Source organism: Anthonomus grandis, chromosome 1, assembly GCF_022605725.1.
Source record: "Anthonomus grandis grandis chromosome 1, icAntGran1.3, whole genome shotgun sequence".
Classification (NCBI taxonomy): domain Eukaryota; kingdom Metazoa; phylum Arthropoda; class Insecta; order Coleoptera; family Curculionidae; genus Anthonomus; species Anthonomus grandis.
The window spans coordinates 52,985,534-53,011,246 of NC_065546.1; the positions used below are offsets into that span (position 1 = coordinate 52,985,534).

Consider the following 25,713-nt stretch of genomic DNA (forward strand, 5'->3'; position numbering starts at 1 on the left):
TTACTTCTCAAATACTAATTACATATTTGTATTTGGTGTGTTTTCTTACAACTTATAAAACCTTAATGGCTCATAGACCAAGAAATGTACCCTTTTCCGAAATGGCGGAAAAAAAATCTTCACTTTGTTGGTAATGGTCGAAAAACTCTCGTCTGATGGACTAAACATTTTTAGTTCAAAGCATTTTTATCTTTGTAGTGGTCTGTGAGCATTTACGGTACCCACCTTGCTCACAAGTTGTGGTATTCAAGGTGTTCCGTTACAATATTGTAGATAGTCCTTCGAAGATAAATTAAGAAGAGAGAAAATTGTTCAGCCAGGCAATTAATCATCAATCGACGATCATATTGCAGTTTTTGGTCCGCTAGCAAAACGATTTCATCAGTCATCGGTTCAGACCAGGATACTGGGTCTGCCACTTCGCTCTTCATCCTGCACATTTGTTAGTCCGTTTTTAAAATCACCGTTGTCTAAATTTTCCTTCACTCCTAAGTGTAGCTTTATATACTAGTCATAACTCTCGATGAAATCCAGCAGCCGACGATCCTTTTGCATTAAAGTATTGTATGACGAGCGCATCAACTTTTGTCGCGGACATTCTTGTTTACATGAACAAAACAACCAGATGACTTTTTTTTTTTTTTTTTTTATTCATTAAACGGGAAACCGCCATTACAAAAAAAAAATTATTAAATACATTTATGTCAATAATTAATAATCCTTACTTAAACTATTAAGAGTTACAGTACTTAACTAAAAAAAAAGACTCTAAAGTAAATAAACAAAAAAAAATATCTTTGTATTAACTAATAGATTAGGAACATAAATTCTCACTTGATTTACCCATCAAACAACATATTAATTAAAAATTATAATTGAACAATACTAAGTATTCAAAATTTTCATTAAACTACCCTTAAAAGACCCATATGAATTGCCAAAAACATCTAGCGTCTCCTCCCGATCCAAAAAAATCTAGAGATCTCACCAAAAAAGAGTTTTTACCATAATTGGTTCTATGGAACCCAATATGAAATAAATTATTTTGTCTAAGTGTTCTCTGAGGAATAGAAAATTTAACTTGGGAAAGTAAATCCGGACAGGATATAATACCATTCAACAACTTATAGATAAAACAGATGTCAAACATTGTTCTTCTTTTATCCAAAGACAAAACTTTAACATAATTCAATATTTGAGAATAATCATGATTAGCAATAAGATCCAAATTAAACATGTAGTTATAATATCTTAAAAATTTGTTTTGCACACTCTCCAGTAATGACTTATAGACATTATACTGGGGAGTCCAGATAATTGAGCCATACTCAAGCTGTGATCGTACCAATCCCACATATACAGATTTGACAGCTTGCAATGATAACCCCTCACAATTTCTAAGCGTAAAACCCAACATTCTATTAGCTTTTACTACTATTTGGTCTATATGATTGCAGAAGTTTAATTTCGTGTCAAACAGCATTCCTAAATCCTTAGCAACATCCCTTAATTGAAGTTTCTGGCCGTTAATTGTGTAAAATGATGGTATCCTACTTTTTTTCCTATGAAATGAAATTTGAAAGCATTTATTAATATTCAAATCCAACAAATTAGTTTGGCACCACAGAGAAAGGCCATCAAGATCTTTCTGTAAGAGGCTGATATCAAGTTCATTCATAATAACCAAGAAAAGTTTGAGGTCATCAGCAAACATTAAAAATTCACAATACTCCAAGACATCCCTAAAGTCATTAACAAACAAACTTAATAGCAAAGGAGAGCAGTGTCCGCCTTGTGGCACTGCAGAACAAACTTCAATCGCCCTAGATATAAAATTACCAAGTTTATCACTTGCTTTCTATCACTAAGAAAGCTAAGCAACCATTTTAGCAATCCATCAGAAAAACCTATATTTCTCAATTTTTCAATTAATAACAAATGATTTACCTTGTCAAACGCCTTGGAGAACTCTGTATATACAGCATCAATTTGATACCCCCTCTACAAGGCATCTGACAACTTGTTGTGGTATATGAGTAAATTTGTAAGAGTGGACCGACCACCTCTAAAACCATGCTGTTCCTCAACAATAATTTCTCTACATTGCCAATTTAAATGGGCAAACATAAGGCTGTCAAAAATTTGGGGATGGATGACACTATGGACACACTATGATAATTTCTGACATCATCCCTCGACCCTGATTTAAAAATAGGAGAAATATAACCTTTCTTCCATATTTCTGGAAATGTTCCAGAAATAGGAGACAAGTTTACATAGTGGCTGTGATAGTGCATATCGACAGTTTTTTAAAAGAATATTGGGGATTCCATCTGGACCTATCATTAACTTATTAGGCAAAGCCCCCAGCTTATCAAACACCTCAGCCAGACTTATGACAGGGCAGTCAATATTAATTTGGCTAAAAGACTTTTCAGGTGGGTTGTGTTTGCATTTGAATAGACTGCAGAAAAGTGAGTAGCGAATAAATCAACAATCTGCTGACCATCAGTTGCAACACTATTATCTAAAAATATTTCCCTTGGTACAATGTTAGATGCTCTTTTCTTATTAACAAACTTCCAAAAATTTTTCGGATTACTAGTCAAGTTCTCATTCAAAGTAGCAAGATAATTTCTGTAGCACTCTTAACCTAACCTTTTACACTGAGCTCTCAGAACGGTAAATTCATGATAATCTCTTTCATCATGGGATAGTTGGTCTTTTTTATGCTTACTTTTTTTGAGAAATACCAATCTTCTTAATTCGGTAGAAAAATATGGAGGAAAGCTAGATGTCTTATTTTTTTTTTGAGGCACAAAACATTGTATACCAAAATTTAAAATGTTATAGAACTCTGACACCATAATGTTAATATTGCTATCATTAAAAATAGTATCCCAATTTATAGAAGAAAAATAATCATTTAAACCCTGATAGTTCCCATTTTTAAAATCAAAATAAAATTCCTCAACTTTAAGTGAATCCAACATTACATTGTTGTCTACTCTAAAATTACAGGTATAAGAAATATGATGAATTGAGTCACAAAAAAGTGGATCTGGAGACTTAAAACATTTCATGGCGCTATCGTTGGTAAACAGAAGATCCCGGAACACATCCCTGCTATTTGGCATATCAATCATTTGGTACATATTAAAAAAACCATATATTTGTGCTAGAAACACGGCTGGTGAATTTGTTGGACAGTCTACTTGGACCCCATTATGAGCATTTGAACAATGTACCCCTGGCAAATTGAAGTCACCCATCATGTAAAACTTAGTGCTAGGATACATAGAACAGATTTCTTCACTTGTGATGCAGTGATCACTATAGATATCATCAGAGGACCCTGGGGGAATATATACACCGCCAACTACAAAACTTGAGCCTGAACATTTACATAACAAAAACAGCTGTTCAAAGTGAGATTCTGTCTTTTTAATGATTGAAGCTTGTATGTGTTTTTTACCAGTATTAGCACTCCACCACCTCTACTCTTTGATGTAATCTGCAGATTTCTATCAGCACGAAATATACTGTAATTACAGCAACTAAGTTCTTCCGAAAAAATGTCCTCATTCAACCAACTCTCCGTAATAACAATAATATCATAACTTGAACAATCCAACATTAAGTTCAACTCAGCAATTTTGGTACAAAGCCCTCCCACATTCTGGTAATACATTTTTAATGGGGTATTGGCTAATTTTTTCTCGTGTTACGTGTGTTATCTCTCAGGCTTGTCTTTCCTTACAACCTTGGGACATCCATTAATGTACCTAATGATGTAACTATCAATTTCTTCGGCATTCCTCTCTTGCAGCTCAGTTTTTACCTTCCTAAACTGGTGTCTTTGCATCATCGTCTGATCTAGATTAATGCTGTACTTAGTCCCCGACAATTTTTTCTTAACTTTTAATACCTCCTTAACAAAAGCTTGTTCAGTACAGACCACTTTTAATGGCCTGCATGAGCCTGTCTTTTTAGTGCCAATTCTAAGAACTTTTTCAACTTTATCGAGTCCTCGATCTACCTTCATCAGCTTAAAGACATCTTGTAACGCTTTCTTGTCATCTTCGATTCTATCAGTTAAATCGGTTCGATTAGACTCATTTGCACCATAAATTATTAAATTTCTAGATCTAGTTGATCTTTCCTGCATCTCGTTGAATAACTGCTCGGTAACCAACTCAGCAGATTCATGCTTACACTTCTGATTTTTTACTGATTCCAGCTCCCTTTTTATAACTTCAATTTATTTCTTTAACTCTCCCACTTGTCTTAAAAGGGCTGGGGCGCTTTTAAATGCTTCTCTGCATGGTTTACAGAAATACATCATAGTTCGTTTCTGAATGACAACAGCCCTTAGCTCTGATGCATTTAACCCAGTGCACCCTTCCGTGTTGTGCATAACTATGTGGCAGCTGTCACAAACCACTATTTTAGATCCGTCTGGTATGGATTCATTGCAAGTGTTGCATAAATTGACCATGTTTTCGCCTTCCTAACCACACTTTCACAAAACTTCAAAAATACTTATAGATCCTGTACGCTAGTACTTGTGCTGAAGCAGGATACAAAATATTACTGATTACATACTTTTTAGTCAAAGGTTGATTAAAAAACTCACAAAAATAATGGGGCAAAATTTTTGTAAACACAAGGTTCAGACATAACCTATCTAACTATGTTCAAATTTTGAAACAAAGTAAATGCTGTTATAACTTCGTAATGAACCAGTTGATGATGCTGTAGAAATAAAATTATGTTTTGAAGCGTCAATATTGAAATATAAGCAAACGGCCTGAATGGAATTTTATGAATATGTCTCATATAACCTTTGCACTTACGGGAAATTACTTTAATTCACTTTTTATTTTTGGTTGGCTGGCACTTCAAAGCGCTAAGTCCACTTTTGGATACTGCAATAAAGCAATCCTTAATCTATCAACTCTACTTAGAAGTTAATGTGGTCATATGGGACATTGACTTCGAAATCACTAAAAATATAAGTGCCGAATCCATGTCTGCCGTAATCGAAATTGCGGAAAATGATGCCGAAAAGTCGATAGGAGTAAAATAGCGAAAAAAATCTGCAAGCACTGCTAATAATCCAACAAGAACTTCATTATGTGTGGAATCATTCTGCCTGTCTTATAAAGGCCGCAAACCAAGAGGCTTCCAAGTAGCAGCATGGTATACTGACATTCGCTGTCGATGATGTCTAGTCATAAATGTGACCAATTGAAAATTGTGATAGGGCTCAAATACTTTAATTTATGAACAAATAAGAAAATGAAAGAAATAATTAATTAAGTTAATTAAAGAAAACTGAAAAATTTTGAGAAACTTAATTGGTAAATCCCAAATTCTACCAACAAAAGTAAACAATACGAAAAAACCGAATATGCTTCCCTATCCCGGTACCAAAACCAAATCTATATTAGTACGGGATTAATGTAACTTGATTGTCCTGTGTTCTCTTAAGTATTAATATTCTCTATATAAAATAATTTCTTGCTTTCCTATCATGATGAAATATTCCATACCTCAGGTTTTCTCTTTATTTTACCCTCGACACGTGTTTCGCTAACGATGTAACATCTTCAGGATAGCAACTTAAAAAAGATTAAAACTATGAGTTTGGTTAGTGGTAAAAATGTCTCGTGATTTGAGTGGCATGCCAAAGGTTTCAACTATATTTACTACAGGATTAATAATCCAACCATATTTCCTACTAGGACTACTCATATTGTTCACCTATTAATAAGAGGCACAATTATTATGGAATAGAGAAAACTGATTTTTATGATGCTTCTCTTGGTATCTGTTTTTTGATGTTTAAAGCATCAGATCTGTGTTTCATTAAATATTTTACCGCTGTTTCATTTGCCTTATAAAAATATTCGTTCATCACCATAGATTAAAGCGAAGGCACCCTGCAATCAGTCTTGTATCATGCCCATCGGAGTAACTACTGAAAAATTAAAAGCCTAGCAGCAAAAATATACGACCGTACTATCCTCCTTATATGCAAAATTTCTAAATGATACATACAAAATAGTCCAAATAACATATGTGAGCATACTCAAAATACATTTCGTGTTAGAAAATCCGAGTTTATCAGTACGTTATTCACTATGTTATTTCATTATATACGATATAAATACCCTTCATACCTATTCAAAGGGGCGTTAGTGAAACGTATATAATAGACTGGAGAATATTGAATAGGCGTGCATTTTCCTATTATCCTTATATACAGATTCAGACTTTCTATTTGAGATTTTCTATTGTCGTAGTTGAGAAGCGGTTAAATGCTGAAGAAGTCTTAATAATAAAAAAGGCTCAAAATTGCATACATTTTATTTTGTGTTGTGTAGAAAATTTCGGAAAAATAGCTATTTATAATGTGGTAGTTAAACCACTTTAGAACATTTTAATATGACCCAGAACCTCATATTCTACTAGAAATTTTGAAAAATATTAGATATTGAATATTCAATATCCAACATATGAAATTTGGAATCTGGGTTTCTCTCACATCTGAAGGTAGAAACGGGAATAATACATCGAACTCATGGAGCGTTTATTCTGCACCTCATTGAACTTTAATAAGTAAACGTATGAAGAGAAGAGTTTTAAGAAAAATATACAAATGTTTGAATATTAAAATCAAACCATATACAGTGCGAACGTAAAGGTTGGAATAAATTCATTTAAAATTCAGGGGTATGTTCAAAAAAAAACGCTCGGACATGTCGATTTTTATTTTTAACTGCGGGTTTTCTTACTATAATTTTATGTATACAGGGTGGCCCAAAAATAAGTTACGGTCATCAACGTAATTTTTTAAAATGTAAACACCTATTTTTTATTTTAGATTTAGGTTCTACATCAAATTCTAAGTACATTTCATGTACCATGTCCTATACCTAAACTCGACCGTTGACGATTGAACACAATAAAAGGCTATTTTTGGAAGAGTTATTTATATCAAGCAACCTATCAGTTATTGTTTGGTTATTTACATTTGTGGTTGGTGTTTTTGATTGTTAACTTGTCACAATTTGTTGACATCAAATAATTTTGAGTGAATTTAGTTTGATTTAGATGCCTAAGCAAAGTTTTGCTTGTGTTAAGTTTATCAAAAGATAAAATTAACATTTCAAAAAATGGTACGTCTTAGTGAGCGAGAGCGAATAGAGATTTTGATGATGATTGGTTATGGAAACAGGATGCGCACTCAGATGGAAGTCTGTGAAATTTATCATGCCAAGTATCCTGATAGGCCACGTATATCTCAAAGTACTGTCAGTAAAATAGAACAGAAATATCGGGATTTGGGTCATGTCAGGGATAATTATACGAAAGGTCGGTCAAGTATATCAGAAGAGAAGCAACTAAATGTTTTGCTGGCAGTTGAAGAAGATTGTCATAAAACGACTCGCAATATTGCGTTAGAAAATCAGATATCTCAGACATCCGTCGTTAAGTATTTAGGTATAAATAAATGGCACCCTTACAAAGTTCAATTGGTTCATGAACTAAATGAAGATGACCCAGATAGGCGTTTAGAATTTTGTGAGAGACTTATGGACTTGTGCCATGCTAATCCACAATTTTCAAAAAAAATTGTATTTTCTGATGAGGCAACGTTTTGTCTTCATGGTAGTGTAAACCGGCAAAACTGCCGATATTGGGCTACTGAAAATCCGCACTGGATGATGGAGTGCCACAGCCAAGTCCCTCAAAAAGTAAATGTTTGGGCGGGGGTGATTGAAAACAGGGTTATAGGGCCCTTTTTCTTTGAAGGATACTTGAATGGTGAGAGGTATTTAGAGTTTTTAGAAAATGACTTGGTTCCATGCCTTGCCACTTTATACCCCGATCCAGAAGAAGAAGGGTGCAATTGAATGGCCGGCCAGATCGCCGGATCTGACTCCTTTAGATTTTTTTTTGTGGGGGTATCTTAAGTCCAAAGTCTATGTTAATCGGCCAAACAACATTGAAGACTTAAAAATTAGAATAACGGAAGAAATAAGATTGATAGAACCTTCTGTTATCGATAACGTTTTACAAGAATTTCAGCATCGACTGGGATATTGCCAAGAGGTTCGTGGCAGCCATTTTCAACACTTAATAAATTAATTAAAATATTTTTATGTATTCTTGCTTGATATAAATAACTCTTCCAAAAATAGCCTTTTATTGTGTTCAATCGTCAACGGTCGAGTTTAGGTATAGGACATGGTACATGAAATGTACTTAGAATTTGATGTAGAACCTAAATCTAAAATAAAAAATAGGTGTTTACATTTAAAAAAATTAGGTTGATGACCGTAACTTATTTTTGGGCCACCCTGTATACATAAAATTATAGTAAGAAAACCCGCAGTTAATAATAAAAATCGACATGTCCGAGCGTTTTTTTTTTGAACATACCCCTGAATTTTAAATGAATTTATTCCAACCTTTACGTTCGCACTGTATATTAAGTAGGAAATAAAATAAACGTCTAGGTAACTTTATATTGTATTATAACGATTGTATTATAACGAGGATGGAGTGATGTCCTCTAAGTACCTACATGGGTGAGCTTATTGATGTCTTCCAGACAAAATCACCAACAGCCTTTACAGTATAAAAATTTTTTTTTTCAAAAATTGTAAAATTGTATGTTAAGAACAACAACAAGTAACATGGTTTATAATAAATTCTATTAAAAAAATTTCTTTAATTTCAGGGCAACCTCAGCTGGTCAGCAAACGAAAAAGATGAGGTAAGTAAGAAACGTATATTTTAAAGTAATAAAAAAAAAATTAAATGAATTGAAAAAATATTTCCCTATTTTAGCACATTGTCCATATAGAGTTCATTGTCCATTGTCCATTAAGGTGTCCAATCCTGGGTGCTGTTTTCAGCCTTCATTTTATTTATCTTTAAAGGTATTACACGACAATCGATCAGCTTGTTGCATATTCTGTTGTCGGCTGCTGCTCTATGTGATTAAAAAGGTCAGTTCTTCATAATCATTGTCTGAAGAAAAAAAGACATTTTTAAATGAATGTTCTATACATGCTATTTGACTCAAATAAAAAAAAATTGTGGTATAAGTCTAACAGACACATTACTAAGTTAAATGTAACATTGTTTTACTATAATAAAGGTAAATTAATAATTAAAGAGCTTAGGTTATCCTCTTATAACTTCTATTTAGTTAACAGCTCTCAGTTTGTAATGGTCGAAGGCTTTAGTTTTTGTTTTTCACCCACCTCTGGAGTCCCTCAGAGCTCTAACTTGGGCCCTCTTCTCTTTACTGTTTTCGCTAGTGACTTGATCTCCACCCTCAGTTGCTCTCGGTTAACATATGCTGATGACCTAAAGCTTTTCCATAGGATTGACTCTAGAGCAGATTGTAATCAACTGCACGAGAACATCAATACTGTACACCATTGGTGCAATTTGAACAGGCCTAACCTTAATGTTTCCAAATGTAATGTCGCCAGCCACTTTCGAATCAAAAGTCCAGTTGTCTTTAATTACTCACTCAATGGAGAGTCTCTGGCAAGGTACCTGTTTTAAGGATCTTGAAGTCACCTGTGACCAAAAATTTTCTTTTATCTCTCACATCGAATATCTAGAGCTAGTCGGATGCTGGGCTTTATTTTTATTATAAGAAATTGCAAACTTTTAACACTGCCACTGCTAAAACTCTCTACTATGCATTTGTTAGATCCAGGCTGAACTACAGCTCCCTCATTTGGTCTCCCATTTACAACCAGCACATTCACCTATTGGAATCAGTCCAACGGCGATTCCTTAAATGTTTAGTATTTTTGAGGATGATGGACTCCAAGGGGTTTTGATCATAACCTGCTGCTCTCTAGATGTACTGAACGGTCACTTGCGACGAGGATAGAAGTACATTCGGTGAAATTCTTATTTAATTTACTTAACCATAAAATTGACTGCCCATCCCTTTTGCAAAGGATTTGCTTTCATATACCAGACCCAGGATCTAGAGAGAGTCCAGCTTTTAACTTGGACACAGCCATGCCCAACATTCTGTACTAGAGTCTTATTTACTTTATGTATCAAAATTTTAAAACTATTGCTGATTCTTGTGATATTCACCATGACAATCTAGTACTTGTTTTCAGTCACCTGCGACCATACGCAGGTGACTGAAAATAAGGGGAAAAATGACTGAAAATTGGGAGACGTTTCTACTTTTTCTTCTGCCTCTTTTGATTTTGGTTAATTCTTAATTCTTATCCTAAATTAGTGTTGATTTTTTATTATTTTCTCAAATTCACTATTTTTTTTTTATATAGCAATTCTTTTATAGTTTAGTTGCATGGATCTAATACAGTTCATGCATTTGAACTTGTACATTTATATAAATTTAATTGATTTTCCTGTAACTTAGTATTTGTAACCTGTTGGAAATAAAGCCTATTATTATTATTATTATTATTATTATTATTATTATTATTATTATTATTAATATAAGCAGTTACTCATTCATAGTTAAGCTTAGCCTTACCATCTCTGGTCGGCCCATTTGTTACGAAGACCGTTCTAACTTTTCTTGTATTAAGCCTGGAAGGTAAACTGAAGGTATAGCATCTGGTTTAAGGCCGTCCTTGATATAGGGATGAATCAATCATTAGTAAAATTATTTTCACACACATAGAGGTAAAATTTTAAATAAATTGTAATTATTTATTACTGACATTTTTAAGGTTTCGATGCTAAAGAATCTGAACCCCAGTATTGAACAGACTGAGCCTGTTAATAAAATTAGGAAGACACGTTTAACGCAGCAGCTTCTTCTTCTCAAAATCCATTTCTCACTTTTGTGTTTAACATTTGCGCTCGTTATTCTCACAAAAAAAAACGTTTACTCCAATACTTACTTATGCTTGCGTTTGTCGCCAATGTCTGTATTTGATATAAGTTATAAACTATTTATTTCTGTTCTTATGTCACAATTACAAACTAATTCACAGCTTTTTTTGAAATTTTCGTTTAAATAAGAAGAAAGTCTCTGCAAAACTCTAGAAGCCTTTTATCTGGGAAGAATGGAAGACATTTTATATGACATATACTTGTCAGATGCTTGTCAGTCCGTGCAGCCTCCAGACTGAAGTTTTGCATGTTAACCGCCATCTGTCTGTCGAGGAGTAAAAGCTTTCTTGATGTTTTCTTAATGTTCTTATGTAAGAATTACAATCTAATTCACAGCTTTTTTTTTAAATTTTCATTTAAATAAGAAAAAAGCGTCTGAAAATTCTAGAAGCCTTTTATCTGAAAAGAATGGAAGACATTTTATATGACATATACTTGTCAGATGCTTGTCAGTCTATGCAGCCTCCAGAATGAAGTTTCGCTTGCTTACTGCTATCTATCTGTCGAGGAGTAGAAGCTTTCTTGATGTTTTCTCAAAGTTCTTATGTAAGAATTATAATCTAATTAACAGCTTTTTTTTTAATTTCATTTAAATAAGAAGAAAGCGTCTGCAAAACTCTAGAAGCCTTTTATCTGGGAAGAATGGAAGACATTTTATATGACATATACTTGTCAGATTCTTGCCAGTCCGTGCAGTCTCCATAAAAGGTGAAAACCTAAAACTCAAAACTCACTTTAAGAGGTGAAAAGCACTAAAAACGAAAACGAAACTCCGACTATAATTTGTCTGCTTAGTGGAAACAGAGTTTCAAATTTGTCCGAGTTTTGTTTTTTGTTTTATGTGTTTCAAGAAACAAGAACAAAACAGAAACTCGACTAGTCTGTTTGGTGGAAAACCGGTTTCTCAGATGCTTGTTAGCAGTGTTGCCAGGTATTACTGTCACGCGCCAGTTTTGACACTAAAATGCGCCACCTTTTGACAGGACGCCAAAAATTTTAAAAAATTAGCGGGAGTTTCAAATATTGGACAAATGTGGATTTCCTTTTATTCACAGTTTCCTATACCGGGTGCTGCATCTCATTACGCACCATAGGAATTACAATGCAAAAATAAAGAAATAGAAATTCCTGCTTCCCTAATTGTTTTAGCTAAAAAGTCTATAGGATTTTTTTGTAGCAAATTAATTTTGCTATAAGAAGGAATTTTTATAAAACAAGATATTTGAATCGTGGAGGCAAAATCGTCGAAAATATTCTTTCCCTTTCCATCACCTGTTTGCTAATTAAGAAACAAACATTACCTTTTTTGAAACTTTTACGCTATTTGACTCAAATAAAAACTTGTCAGATGCTTGTTAGACCGTGCAGCCTCCAGACTGAAGTTTCGCTTGTTAACCGCCATCTATCTGTCGAGGAGTAGAAGCTTTCTCGATGTCTCTCAATCGCCCGAGCTTTCAAAGCTCCGCACGAAACCCGCCTTCTATTAACCATATAAATTATAAATTACTCGAATAATCGCTCAGTGTGGCAACGTCGGAATGCGTTCGATCATAGTAGTTATATAAAAAGTCAAACGTAAATGACAAGCATAAACGTAAATTTAAGAATCTCAACAGGCCCAGAAATCAGAAATCCGACCAACTGATTGGGCATAAGAAAATGGCCAATGACAGTTGCACTTGTTGCTGACGCAGAGTTGCCTTAATAGGAAAGAGAAAACCAGCAATAAAATAAAAATAGCATAAATGGAGCAACAAGTTACAGGTGGTTGCCAAATTAAATATGTATATGTTTTTAAATTCTTACTGTGACTTAAAATTTTACGTTACCCACCTGCAGTACTACTGTACCTGATGTGGCTATGACTTCTTTATGTAAATTTTATTATGTACATTTTTAAATAAATCATCGCCTTGCACACATAGGGGCGTATCTGAAATATTTGTATTTTACAGGAAAAGCATTTTAAGATGTTGGCTCAAGAGAAACTCTCGCTGTGAGAAAACGGTTTGGAATTTGCGGCTTAAATGTTGTGCTCACGTGGGCATCTATGATTAGAACAATTTGCTATTATGAAATTTTAGATAAGTTTTCCAGTTTTTCCAAAAATCAAAAAAAGATTGAGATACGCCTTTGTGTGTGCTGTAATCGAATTGTTTTAAAAAAGTTACGCCCTTTGCAAAATAACAGCAACCCATGGTAATCAAACTTTTATTCGAAAAAATTAAACATTTATTAAGTTTCAAATTAACCTAGTACTTCAAAGAAATGAAAATTGGAAATCCTGGTCTGGCCTTAAAAAAAAATTTTATCGCAAAAAAATAAACGTAGGTTCCTTAGCGCCCTTAACACTATCAGCTTTATAAGAATAAGTAAACATTTTTGTTAATTTTTTAATTTAAATAATATATCGTAATAAACCAAAAGTAAAAAACTCTAATAAAAAAACTAAACTGTTTATAACATAAAACTGATCTGTAAAATGACACATGCTCCTGAGATCGAATTACAGGAGTTTCTCCACTGCACAAAGAAATTAGGTCCTGATATTTTAGACATGTTATCTTTGGTCGTTCATTGTTAAATTCTCCGAGGGAAAAATGATCTATGTTTGTTCTCTTCAATGTGAGGCTTCTATAATGTTCATCACAATCAGACACTTTAAAAAAAATATTATCTGAACTTTCCTTTTCAACTTTAATTTCAAAGATTTCTGTACAGTTGATTTGGTTTCTGTCATCATCTTGGCGTATGCATAAAATTCTTAAATCTTTCGCCAAGCCTTTAAAATCTATGAAATCGGAATAATTCATTGGAATTACATTATAGGGATTTTTAGCCCTACCTAGTCTAAAAATCGGAATCAACTGAGATGGAACAAATATGTTTCCTGAACGCGAAATGGCAGTACTTATGCCACTATGGACTAAGTCCCCTTCACTTTGACCATGAAAGGGTTCAAAAAATCGAAGACGAATTTGCCTGATGTTCTTGCTGCTTCTTACAAAATATAGTAACATTATAGCGACTATGGAATTTTTATTTTGGCCGCTACAGCCATCGGCAAATAAATCTGCAGATTTAACCACTTTTTCATCGTAATGCATCAAAAATTTGTAGATACATGTTGATATTTCCGATGAGCCTCTTTTGCTGTCAATTTCACTCCATGTATAACTCAAACTCAAACTCAAAAATGCTTTATTGTCAATATAAACATAGAAGTTGTAGACAAAGCCAATAGACTGTACATTAAATGAATAAAAACGAGAAACTAATTTAAAATAAAATAAAATTATATAAAACTTTGAAAAATACTTAAATGCTAATCATTAAAAAATTCACTTAAACTATAGTACGCTTTACTAGCAAGAAATATTTTCGTCCTTGTACGTAGGCTTTTTTCAGTCTCAAGTTGTCTTATTTCTAGTGGAAGTTTTTTAAACAGCTTTCTACCTCCATATATGATAGAGCTACGGACAAGTTCAAAATGAGGAATGGGTAGCCTCAACAAATAATTTTGTCGCGTATTATAGTGGCTTCCTAAGTGGAGTTCCTGTTTATATTTTCTAAAAACTAAGCAAACTGTTTCCAAAATAAAGATACAACACAGGGTTAAAATATTATGACTTATAAAAAGCGGGCGACATGAGTCACGAGGCTTGGCCCTACATAGATATCTAATGGCCCTTTTCTGGAGTACAAACACTGAACTAAAAAGTGAATTTGAACATGAACCCCAAAAGCAAATTCCATATCGAAGGTGCGACTCGATAATCGCGAAGTATGCAGATCTGGCGATGGAGAAATTAAGACTGGTGGCAATAACCCTTAGGGCGTAGCAGCCTGATGAGACTTTTCTACATACATTCACAATATGGTCTTCAAATTTAAGGAACTTGTCTATGGAAAGACCCAAAAACTTACTGAACGGTGGCATGGTGATGGCTTCATTATTCAAACATATATCATTTGTATTACATTTAAAATTAAGGATATTTGTTTTGGAAACATTAAATGTCAAAAAATTTGCATCACATCAGTCTTTTATTTTTAACAAATCTGCACGTATATTGGCTCTCCATTTGAGGAACATCAGAGTCGTGCCAGAGGATGGTGGTATCATCGGCAAACAATGTAAATTTGCCAATTACCTGCAGTTGTGGCAGATCGTTCACATAAATGAGAAAAAGTAAAGGACCAAGTACTGATCCTTGCGGAACACCCACATTTATATTAAGTTCCTTAGAGATACCAACATTAAATTTGACAGCCTGGACACGATTTGATAAGTAGGAACGAAAACACTCAAGGGCAGTTTCTCTGAAACCATAGAGCTCCAGTTTCATCAGCAGCACTCTGTGACGCAGTCAAATGTCTTGGACAAGTCACAGAATACCGCTGCTGCAACTTCACCAACATTCAGTCGGTTGTATAGGAAATCCGAGTTGGCTGATCCACGTGCATTTTAAAATTAAATGAGTTTAACAGATTAAAAAGCATTCGATTTGATCCATTAGATTTGTCTAAAAAAATTACACGATCGCCAGTCAGAATCAACATCGCATTAACCGAAATTTCACTTAAAAGGATCTCCAACTTTTCTAAAAACAAATCTAAATTACCAGATGGATATCGATACAATCCAAAAATATACAAATTTAACTTACTGCTAAATACAATAGAAAACTCTCACACCTTGTCAATCAATAGATGATCAAATCTGTCAATAGTAATAAACACAAATTTAGTTAAAAAAGCTTTCTCTAACATAATAAGAGTACCACCATGTGTATATTGCTTGCGTGAAAATTTGGAAATTAGTACATAACCAGGGATATCAATAGGCTCATCAGATCTCAACCAGTGTTCAACAAGAATTAATACACTAGAAAAGTTAACCGATTCTAAAAATAGTTCCAATTCGCTAACTCTTGAACGCACAGATTGAACATTAAGAAATGCTAAGGAAACTTGATTATGGTGGAAGTTTCTATTAAAAAAGAAGATCCGATAGTAAAGCAGTATAGCAAAAACATTCCTTAGATGCCAAATTGTATAATGTAAAGTTGTAAGCTGCTAGACGTCTCTTATAAAACACGGCACTTTCGTTTGTTTTTGGCAAATAAATGACTTGTCGTAAATCAAACACTGCACTTAAAAAGGAATTATCATTAATAGATTTATCTTTACTTTCTTGTTTTATTTTTCTAATTTTTTCTTTGTTCTTAATGTGTAATTGGTATCTTTCTTCTAGTTTCATTTTCTCAGAAGGATTTCCTTCCACGATATGTAGTACATAGACTACACAAGTCTTTTTTTGGCCGATGGATTGAGAGATTAATCTCTTTAAATATACGACGATATGTGTCAATACTACCTTCTTCTTCTTTCATGCATGTTTCTAGATACATTTTGTACATGAGAGGGATTGTTAGGTTCGGGTGAAGATATTCCCTAGATGAACTTTGGCGGGACACAGCAAACAAAAAGGCGTATCTAAGATACGCCTTTTTGTCTGCTGTTTTAAAATGATTTGATGAAATACGCCTAAACAGTTTGCGTGCAAAACCCAGGCAATAAATTATATTGAGTTACGCCCTTTTGAGAGCAGCTAGAAAACACCAAATTTGTCAACCTCCGGGCGAAATCCAAAAAAATTCAAATTATGAGTTACGCCCCTTTGTATGCAAGGCGACGAAATGTCCTATACATGCTATTTGACTCAAATAAAAACTTGTCAGATGCTTGTTAGTCCGTGCAGCCTCCAGACTCAAATTTTGCTTGTTAACCGCCATCTATCTGTCGAGGAGTAAAAGCTTTCTCGATACTCTCTCAATCGCCCGAGCTTTCTCCGTACGAAATTTGCCTTCTATTAATCATGTAAATCACTCGAATAATCGTTCAGTGTGGCAACGTCGGAATGCGTTCGATCATACTAGTTATGTGGAAGTCAAACGTAAACGTAAATTTAAGAATCTCAAAAGGCCCAGAAATCCGACCATCTGATTGGGCATAAGAAAATGGCCAATGACGGTCGCACTTGTTGCTGACGCAGAGTTACCTTAATAGGGAAGAGAAAACCAGCAATAAAATAAAAATAGAATAAATGGAGCAACAAGTTACAGGTGGTTGCCAAATTAAATATGAATATATTTTTAAATTCTTACTGTGACTCAAAATTTTACGTTACCCACCTGCAGTACTACTGTACCTGATGTGGCTATGGCTTCTTTATGTAAATTTTATTAATACTAATAGTGGGAGTGCCGCGTTCCGTGGACGTAGTTCTATAGGGAATCTTAATTTTCTAGTTTGTGGTGTGTACTGTTTACCTACATTTTGCTGATAATGGTTTAGGAGGATTTTTAATTTAATTCAAATATTTGGTTTAAAAAAAAACACTTTCCTAAGGTAATTTTTAGCTGTGAGATATATTTGAAGAATAAATTCTCTTTTTAGTCTGACATAACCTCATAGCCATAGCATAAACAAGTAGCAAAATGAAATTGTATTTGTTAACTCTCAAATATTGAAGTTTTATACTTGATTTCAAGCATATTTTATAAATAAATAGATTTTACATGAAGTAATTGTTTACAGGATCCCTTTTGTTGAATTTTGTTAGTCTCTAGTAACAATTATAGTTATTGCTACTTGTAACTGCTAACTTTGGTTGATCATTTGTTCATTATTATCACTGGTTTTTTAGGGATACTAACTGAAGTTCCACTGTGCTTGTTGCTCTATTTTGTCTCTACCTAGAAAAGTTGTGTACGGTGCAGAATTTTGAGTGGCCTGATGATCATTTTATTAAATGTGTATTAGGAACAGAATCTCTTTAAATTTTTACCATGACAACAAGAAGGAAAAAAAGTAGACAGGAAAAAGAAGGCTTTATAAAGAAAGTGTCATCTTTGTTTAATCTGGATAGTGTAAGTAAATCAGAAGTATAAAACATTGTTATATAGCATTGCTAATTCTGTAGTTTAGTGACCTTTTGCTGAAATCAACTTTTTTGATTTGTTTATTTGTTAGAAAATCCTAGTATAAACGAGAGGCTAATTTAACAGAGGTAACCAAATTCATCTCATTCTTTGCTGTCCTACCTTAGAATAATAGTATATACTATACAATACACATCAGTAAGCCATACATATAACCAATAGCCAAATAAGTAGACCAAACATAAAACTTGAATTCAGATTAATGAACTATAATGTTAGGAACTAATAACAATTATATATATAAAACTAAAATAAAACAAGCGAGACACTCATATTATACAAACAAAATAGGAAATAGTCATAACAAATCCAAAACCATCTGGAACATCATTAAAGAAACAAAAAATAATTATCCTAGTAATTCGAAATGTAATGTAACTCCCAATGAGTTTAACAAATTCTTTGTGAATATAGCTGACTCAAATACACTGCAAAAATCTAATGACCCTGTACAATTTACAGCAAAATATGTACATAACAATTCAACAGTATTTCTCTCACCTGTTACCGAAATAGAGGTCATTGATCTTTTAAAAAGTTTAAGTGATAGTTCTGCTCAAGACATCTTTGGTTTAAGCAATATAATATTGAAACAACTTGCAAATGGTTTGACCCTACCACTATCTCTAATAATAAACAAATGTTTTTCATCTGGTACATTTTCACAAAAGCTTAAAATAAGTAAAGTTGTTCCTGTATTTAAAAAGGGTAATATGGATGATCCAGGAAATCATCGACCTATATCAATAATACCAATATTATCCAAGCCCATTGAGCTCTGTCTAAACCAATGTCTCATATCTTTCTTTGATAAACATAGTTTACTTTTACCAGCGCAGTTTGGCTTTTGAACAGGAAGCTCCACTGCTGATGCACTCAGGGTAATGGTAGACTACCTGGTTGCTGCATTTGAGGGGGGCAAGACAGTGGGTGCAATTTTCTGCGACCTCTCAAAAGCGTTCGACTGTGTCTCGCATAATAGTTTGTTGAGCAAGTTGGATTTTGATGGTATCCGGGGTATTTGCCTGGAACTTATCCAGTCCTACCTTTGTGAGTGTTAGCAGATAGTGACTTGTGGAGGAAGAACATCTCCGTACTTCCAATAACAACAGGGGTGCCTCAGGGATCAATCTTGGGTGCTCTTCTATTTTTACTTTATGTAAATGAATTACCCGCCCACTTCTCAGAGGTGATATCTGTACAATATGAGGATGACACAACTCTTCTCAGTCGGAATTCAGATCTGATTTCCCTACAGAATGGAACTAGTGCAACTCTTCACAAGTTAAAAGTATGATTTGCTGACAATAATCTATACTTGAATCTAAATAAAACAGAGGTGGTTAATTTCTATTCAAGCGAAAGACATCAAAGAATAGACGCGATCAAATTTCTGGGTATTTATTTAGATAATAAATTATCATGGAAGAGCCATATAATAGATCGGGCAATAAAACTCTCATCGGTTCTTTTTCTGTTGCGCAGAATTGTTCAATTGGCACCTCCAGTAGTATGTAGAACGGCATATATGTCATATGGACTGTTATTTTGGGGTAACTCGGCTGACTGGCAGAGAGCATTTAAGTTGCAAAAATCGGCACTCAGAATTCTAGAAAACAAAAAACCAATAGATAGTTGTAGGCCTTTATTCAAAAATTTAAAAATCATCACAATGCCTGGCCTATACATTCACCAATGTCTGATGTTTGCTAGAACACACTCTTTTAGATTTAGCACAGTAAATAGTAGGCACTTATATGACATCAGACATGGGGGAAATATCTTACTTCCACAACACCGGCTTAGTCTGACCCATAAGGGCTATATGACTAATGCCATTAAACTTTTTAATGCAATACCCGAAACCACAAAACCACTACATTTAAATAGATTTAAGCTATTAGTAACGAAAAACCTGATTTTGGAGATCTGTCCATACTCATTGGATAAATTCTACAATACTCTTTAACCTAGTCTATCAAAATTTATCGAATATTATACTTTCATACCTGTATAACAAATGTTTCATACATACTAGTGAGCATGTCTGATGCAAACCAAAACTGTATTTTGTTTTATATTGTGAACAAAATGTAAGTTTTTTTATTTCCTATGTTATGTAGGTAAAACTCTGATAGATTAATGTCTCCCTTTATGCACTGTATTATTGGCGTTTGACAGTCTATAATTTTTGACGATGCTAAGCTGTTAGATGTATATGAGCAAATAAAGAAGTATTATTATTATTATTATATATTTTTAAACTTTTTTTTTTATTTTTAAATGCTTTCATCTAAACATTCTTAATATTTATCATCATGGTATCATATCATCATGGTAGTGCTTATTTAATAGGCTTTAAAAAATGCAAAATTGCTGTCTGAGATTCATATTTGGCATAAAGCGTAGATAAAGAACATCTCACAAATTGTCCAAAATAGGATGGCTTAATATGAGTGGACGGTGCGCAATTTACATTCAGCAGTATTTTTTATATAATAATTAAATTTCAATGTCCTCCATATCTCCACTGCAAAATTAAATATTGTACCAATGTTCATAACATCAATATCTGAAAATTAAACTTTGCGGATGATACAACATTACTTTGGCATGACACTGACACCAAGAGGTTAAAGAATATCATTGATGAAGATTTAATTCTTGTAAAGTCATGGTGTGAATCTAATAGATTAATTTTTAATATTTTTAAAACTAATAATCTAACTTTTAAATGTAACTTTGGAACCATCACTTTGCAAAATGAGTCTTTCTGATACATGCAAACTTTTGTGTCTAACGATTGATAAGCAATTAAAATTTGAAAGTCATATCTCCTCTTTAATAGGGAAGTTATCATCCAACTGTTATGCTATTAGAGTAATAACACATTCTCTGGGACTTGATGTGGCTAAAATTGCATATGATGCTCTTATTGAGTCTCATCTGAGATATGGTATTGTGTTTTGGGGTGTGTGCTCTCAGTATTTGTTCAGCTCTCTATTTATTTTGCAAAAAAGAGCCATATGCTACATGTGTGTAGCTCTCTTTCGTAGCCCCTGTAGGACATTATTTTTAAAACACTCTGTCCTGACATTGCGATCTCTTTTTTTTACCTCTGCCTATCCCAAAAAGTGAGCAGATTAAGTCCTCTATTGTGTACGGGGGCAGAAGGCTTTTTAACCACCTACGCCTTTATATAAGGCTAATAAATTGTGAAAAACGTTTTAGGAAAAATATAAAGACACTTTTACTTGCTAAAGCATTTTATTCTCTAGACGGGTTTTTAAATACAACTTTTTGACATGATGTGACTTCTTACTACCTTTTCTTTGGGTGTGTTCTATATTCTATGTATGTAAGAATTGTTAAAATTTTTATATTTTTGTAAAAGATTATGTTGTCAACTATCTTTAAGGTTTTATATAGTATTTTGTTAACAATAGATTATGTTATGTAACAATAAAGCTATTTTTGACTTTGACACCTTTTAACTATACCACCTCATAAAACTGAAACATTTAAGAAGTCATTTACCTATCAAGTTGCCTCTGTAATTAATAAATACAAAATAATGGACTTTTCTTTATCGATACTAGTCTTCAAAAGAAAGCTTAAAGCCAAATTGGTTCAAGAGCATTAATTTGCACATCATCTCACTCAGCTATCTCATTTCTATCTGATCTTATCTTCTGTTTTATTTTAATTAATCTCTCTCCTTCTCTCTCTCTCTCTCTCTCTCTCTCCTTCTCTCTCTTTCTCTTCTCTTGTAATTTGTAAACTGAGAACTATTTTTTTTTCATTGCTCACTTCTTTGCGGCCATATATTTTTTTTATATAATTTTTTCCTTTGCTCTAGCAGTATTATAAAATATAAGGACAGCAATGGTATAAAACAGAGTAACTGCAATAGAAAAGGAGACACACTAAGCAAAGTCAAGATATAAAATTATATTGCACTTAAGCAGATTTTAAAACTAGTTGAAGTGAACTCAGAGAATAATGAAACAAATCTATACTGACACTATTTGAGTTAATCATCATTCTACCTATTGCACAGTTTTCACCATACAGTGTATGATGTTGTTCAAGGTAGAATAATCTAATCTGTCTGAGCACTGTAGTAGTAGGAACATTTAAATTAAGCTGACACAACAACTCGGGAGACTGTATTGTGACAATATTGCAGTTTTTACGTCGAGTCTCCAACTTTTCAATGTTCAGCAATCTATACATTTCACTGTAATTAATATCAATACAAGGAATATTGCTTGTAAGCAATGTATCTTATGAATTTACGTTGAACTTTTTCTAGACACATTAGATATTTAGCATAATAAGGTGACCATATATATGAATTCAACTCAAGTTAACTGTAAACCAATGAAAAATACAGAAGTTTGATGGAATCAATACTGCTGTAATCATGAGTGTGCCTCTTAATAAAACCCAACATTTTGTAAGCCTTATTACACAGGTTTTCAATATTTTTTGAAAAAGTTAGTCTGCAATCAAAAAGCACCCCAAGATCACATATCTCTGATACCTTCTCAATAAGTGAACTCATTAGATGGTACTGATGAAATGGTGGACTAAAACTCCTGGTAAATTGAATATATTTGCATTTTTTAGCATTTAGGACCATTCTATTGTTCTTGCACCATAATTGAATTTGTGAAGATCAGAACAAAGTTCATGATGTGCCAAGTTACTGTCTATAATTCTAAAAATCTTAACATATCAGCAAAAAGCAACACATTACAATAATCAAAACAATGAACAACATCATTAATAAAAAGATTAAATAAAAAAGGGGCAAGATGGGTACCCTGAGGAACCCCAGAAGTAACTGGAAAAGGACTAGAATAAAAGTTATTTATGTTTACAATCTGCGTTCTTCCAGACAGATATGACTTAAACCAGGCCAAAAGACAACCACCAATGCCATAGAGTGACAACTTCGCAACCAGGAGAGAATGATCAACCCTGTCAATTAGAAAAGTCAGTATATATGGAATCAACCGACATAGCGCTCTCCAAGGCCCCCGACAAAGCTGTTTGGTAAAGCTTAAACACTCTCTCTCCAAATCAACACTCGCAAATCTCACCCTCTGGTCTGATAGGTAGTTTTTTATCAAGGCTATACTAGAGACACTGAAATTATATTGTGAAATTATATTGTGAATGTGGGTATCTAAGATACCTGAAACTCGCCCCTTAAGTTTTTAATTTTTTATGTCAGCAATCTGAATATCTGATTTTTTGGGGCATTCCACAGAACCTAATGTCCAGAATTGAAGAAACTCATATATCTTATTGTTACATAAAATTAAAACTATGATGTGTTTGTAAAATGTTAACAGTATGTAACAAATAACCAAATTTCACGAACATTTATTTTTTATTGAATATCATTAAAGAATTTTAATGATTTTAACATATCAAAATTCTTTATTGTAATTTTCTTATTTGGTTTAATATTTATGTTAAAGACAAACTACTAAGATTACTATTTTTTTAAATATGCTTTATTTATTTTAGGCAAATTCACCTCTGTTGGCATCTGGGGATAATCGGCAGGTAAGTGGTTTACCATACAAATTCAAAGTTTTACTTTTTGTTTTTTTTATGAATTTTAAGGGTAATTTCACATTAATTGTTGGTATTAAAGAAGTTATTAAGAAAGACATTTTTAAGATGAAATGGTGAAAATTTTGGCAGACCATCTCAAACGTTTATGCATACATTACATAAATTGTGTTACATTACAAAATGTAATATTAGGCACAATTAAGTTTATACAATCCGAGAATAACACTTAATTTTCTCTTTTACCTTAAATGTGCCCTCTAATTTATTTTGTTTACAACATAAAAACTGAATGAAATGCCTAAACAAGCAACGTTCTAAAATATCTTCTTGTAAGAAAAGAAGTATTGTATTTGACCCAATGAATTATTGATTGACATACATTGCAGGGTTAATACATATAACATAATCGCAAGAGAACGTTGTTCCTTGCACCATATTATAAAACTTTCGAATTTACTGACAAAAATTATACCAAACCAAAATTACCGAGCTTTGACAACCACCGGTCAAATATATACAGACTGATTTTATCTCCTTTAAGAAAACTAGTTATAATAGTAGTTGTAACTTGGTTAGCTGCTGGCAGTTGTTGAGCTGTCAATATCTGACCTGGATTTTTGACATCTTTTTTGAAAATTCTGACTTTTATGTCATATGCTGTATACAAAATGTTGCGAACTTGACAAATGACTACCTAATTTATTTTCTGATACATAAGGACACGAATTTCAATTATTTTTTTAAAAGGAAGTTTTTTCTTCAAAATATTCTGCGATATTAACTTATAATCAATGTATTCCAGTCTTGTCCTCAAAGATTTATATTTTTATGGATGTACAAATTTCACAATCCTGATTTAGGGTAGTAGAAATCAACGGTTAATCCTTGCACTTCCTATACATACTTAACCACATAACATAACAAGCAATGCATGCAAGACCACACTATAATTTTTCATTATGTAATCACATGAAATATCGGCCTTATTGGTTTATCTAATTATGTCTAAAACATTTGACCTTAATGCTAGTATGTCTCGACAGGTGTAACTGTTTTGAAGCCGTTTTAATAAGATAATGAATGAAATGTGTCATAGTAGTTCTGTACGAGGAAGTGAGAAAACTATATTGGTTTAAATCATATATTCGGCAATAGTCTACGTGGTTTAATTAAATCTTAATACTTTTGGCAGTTAATGAAGAATTGAAGGAAGTGTTTACTTTACTAGTTTAAATAAGTTTTCGTACGTTTAATCAATTACTATAATATGCGTAGAGAAAAACATTTTTCGTAAAAGTCATGAAAAATTAGTAACCTATTACCTATGAAATACACACAAACACATTAAATGTATAAATCATTGTTTGGCATAGGTTCACTATGTAATAATCATTTTTTTTTAATTATTTTGCGCAAACTTTACGATGCGTCGATGAAGGTTGAACATAAACAAACATAAAATCTAATTTAAAATTAAGCATTGTATGGTGTTGCTCAATATTATAATGAATAAGTTATTAATTTAAAATATAGGTGAAGCAACTTTTTGTAAGTTAACCGAAGAAAAAAAAATCGATAAAAAATCATAGGTAAAAAAAAGAAAATACATTCTTAACCACCATAATTGTTTAGAGAAAGTGTCACTTTATTCTTTTATTTAGACAATTCCTTTTTTGTCGTCGTGCGATAAACTTTATGATATATACCGGGTGGCCCAGGATACAGATTATTTATATTATTTAAATATACAAACAAAAAAAAGATAAATCAAATTTAGAAATATAGATAGATACAGTATTGTGCATAAATATAGCAACAAGCAATGTTTTCAAAAATATTATTTGCTCCTTTATTTATTCCATATTATTTCTTTACTTTTAAGTACACGCCTCTGTATTATTTATAAATATACCGAGGTATCATAAGAATGCCAATGCAGAGTAAGGAACTTCATGTTTGTTTATTTAGACAATGTGCATAAATATAGCAACATTCTTGTTTCGCATTTATTTTATCAGTTAAATATCGATTTACCTGCTGTAAAGTTGTTATTTTTGAATCTCAGAATTAACTTAAAATGGGTCGCTCAAAAACCGGTTTCTGGTGTAAGAAAAATTATTGTGGAGCATTACGAAAATGGTGTTAGGTAGAGTGACATTGCAAGAAGCTTACGGCTTCACAGGTCAATCGTATC

General features: G+C 33.0%; 1 protein-coding gene and 1 long non-coding RNA gene across 11 annotated transcripts in view; one reads left to right on the top strand and one right to left on the bottom strand.

Moving 5' to 3' along the window:
* Positions 1-25,713, top strand: part of LOC126733620 (disks large 1 tumor suppressor protein) — an 825,690-nt gene that overhangs the window by 655,908 nt on the left and 144,069 nt on the right. For all 10 annotated transcript variants that reach the window (XM_050437042.1, XM_050437028.1, XM_050437022.1 and 7 more), the window contains 2 exons: positions 8,753-8,788; positions 23,469-23,507. In XM_050437042.1, coding sequence (XP_050292999.1) covers positions 8,753-8,788; positions 23,469-23,507 — 75 coding nt within the window. The remainder of the gene's footprint in view (positions 1-8,752; positions 8,789-23,468; positions 23,508-25,713) is intronic.
* LOC126733832 (uncharacterized) lies at positions 8,858-11,072 on the bottom strand. Its single transcript, XR_007659881.1, has 3 exons — positions 10,929-11,072; positions 10,556-10,654; positions 8,858-9,045 (listed from the first exon to the last, which is right to left on the bottom strand). It is a non-coding gene; the product is annotated as an uncharacterized LOC126733832 (long non-coding RNA).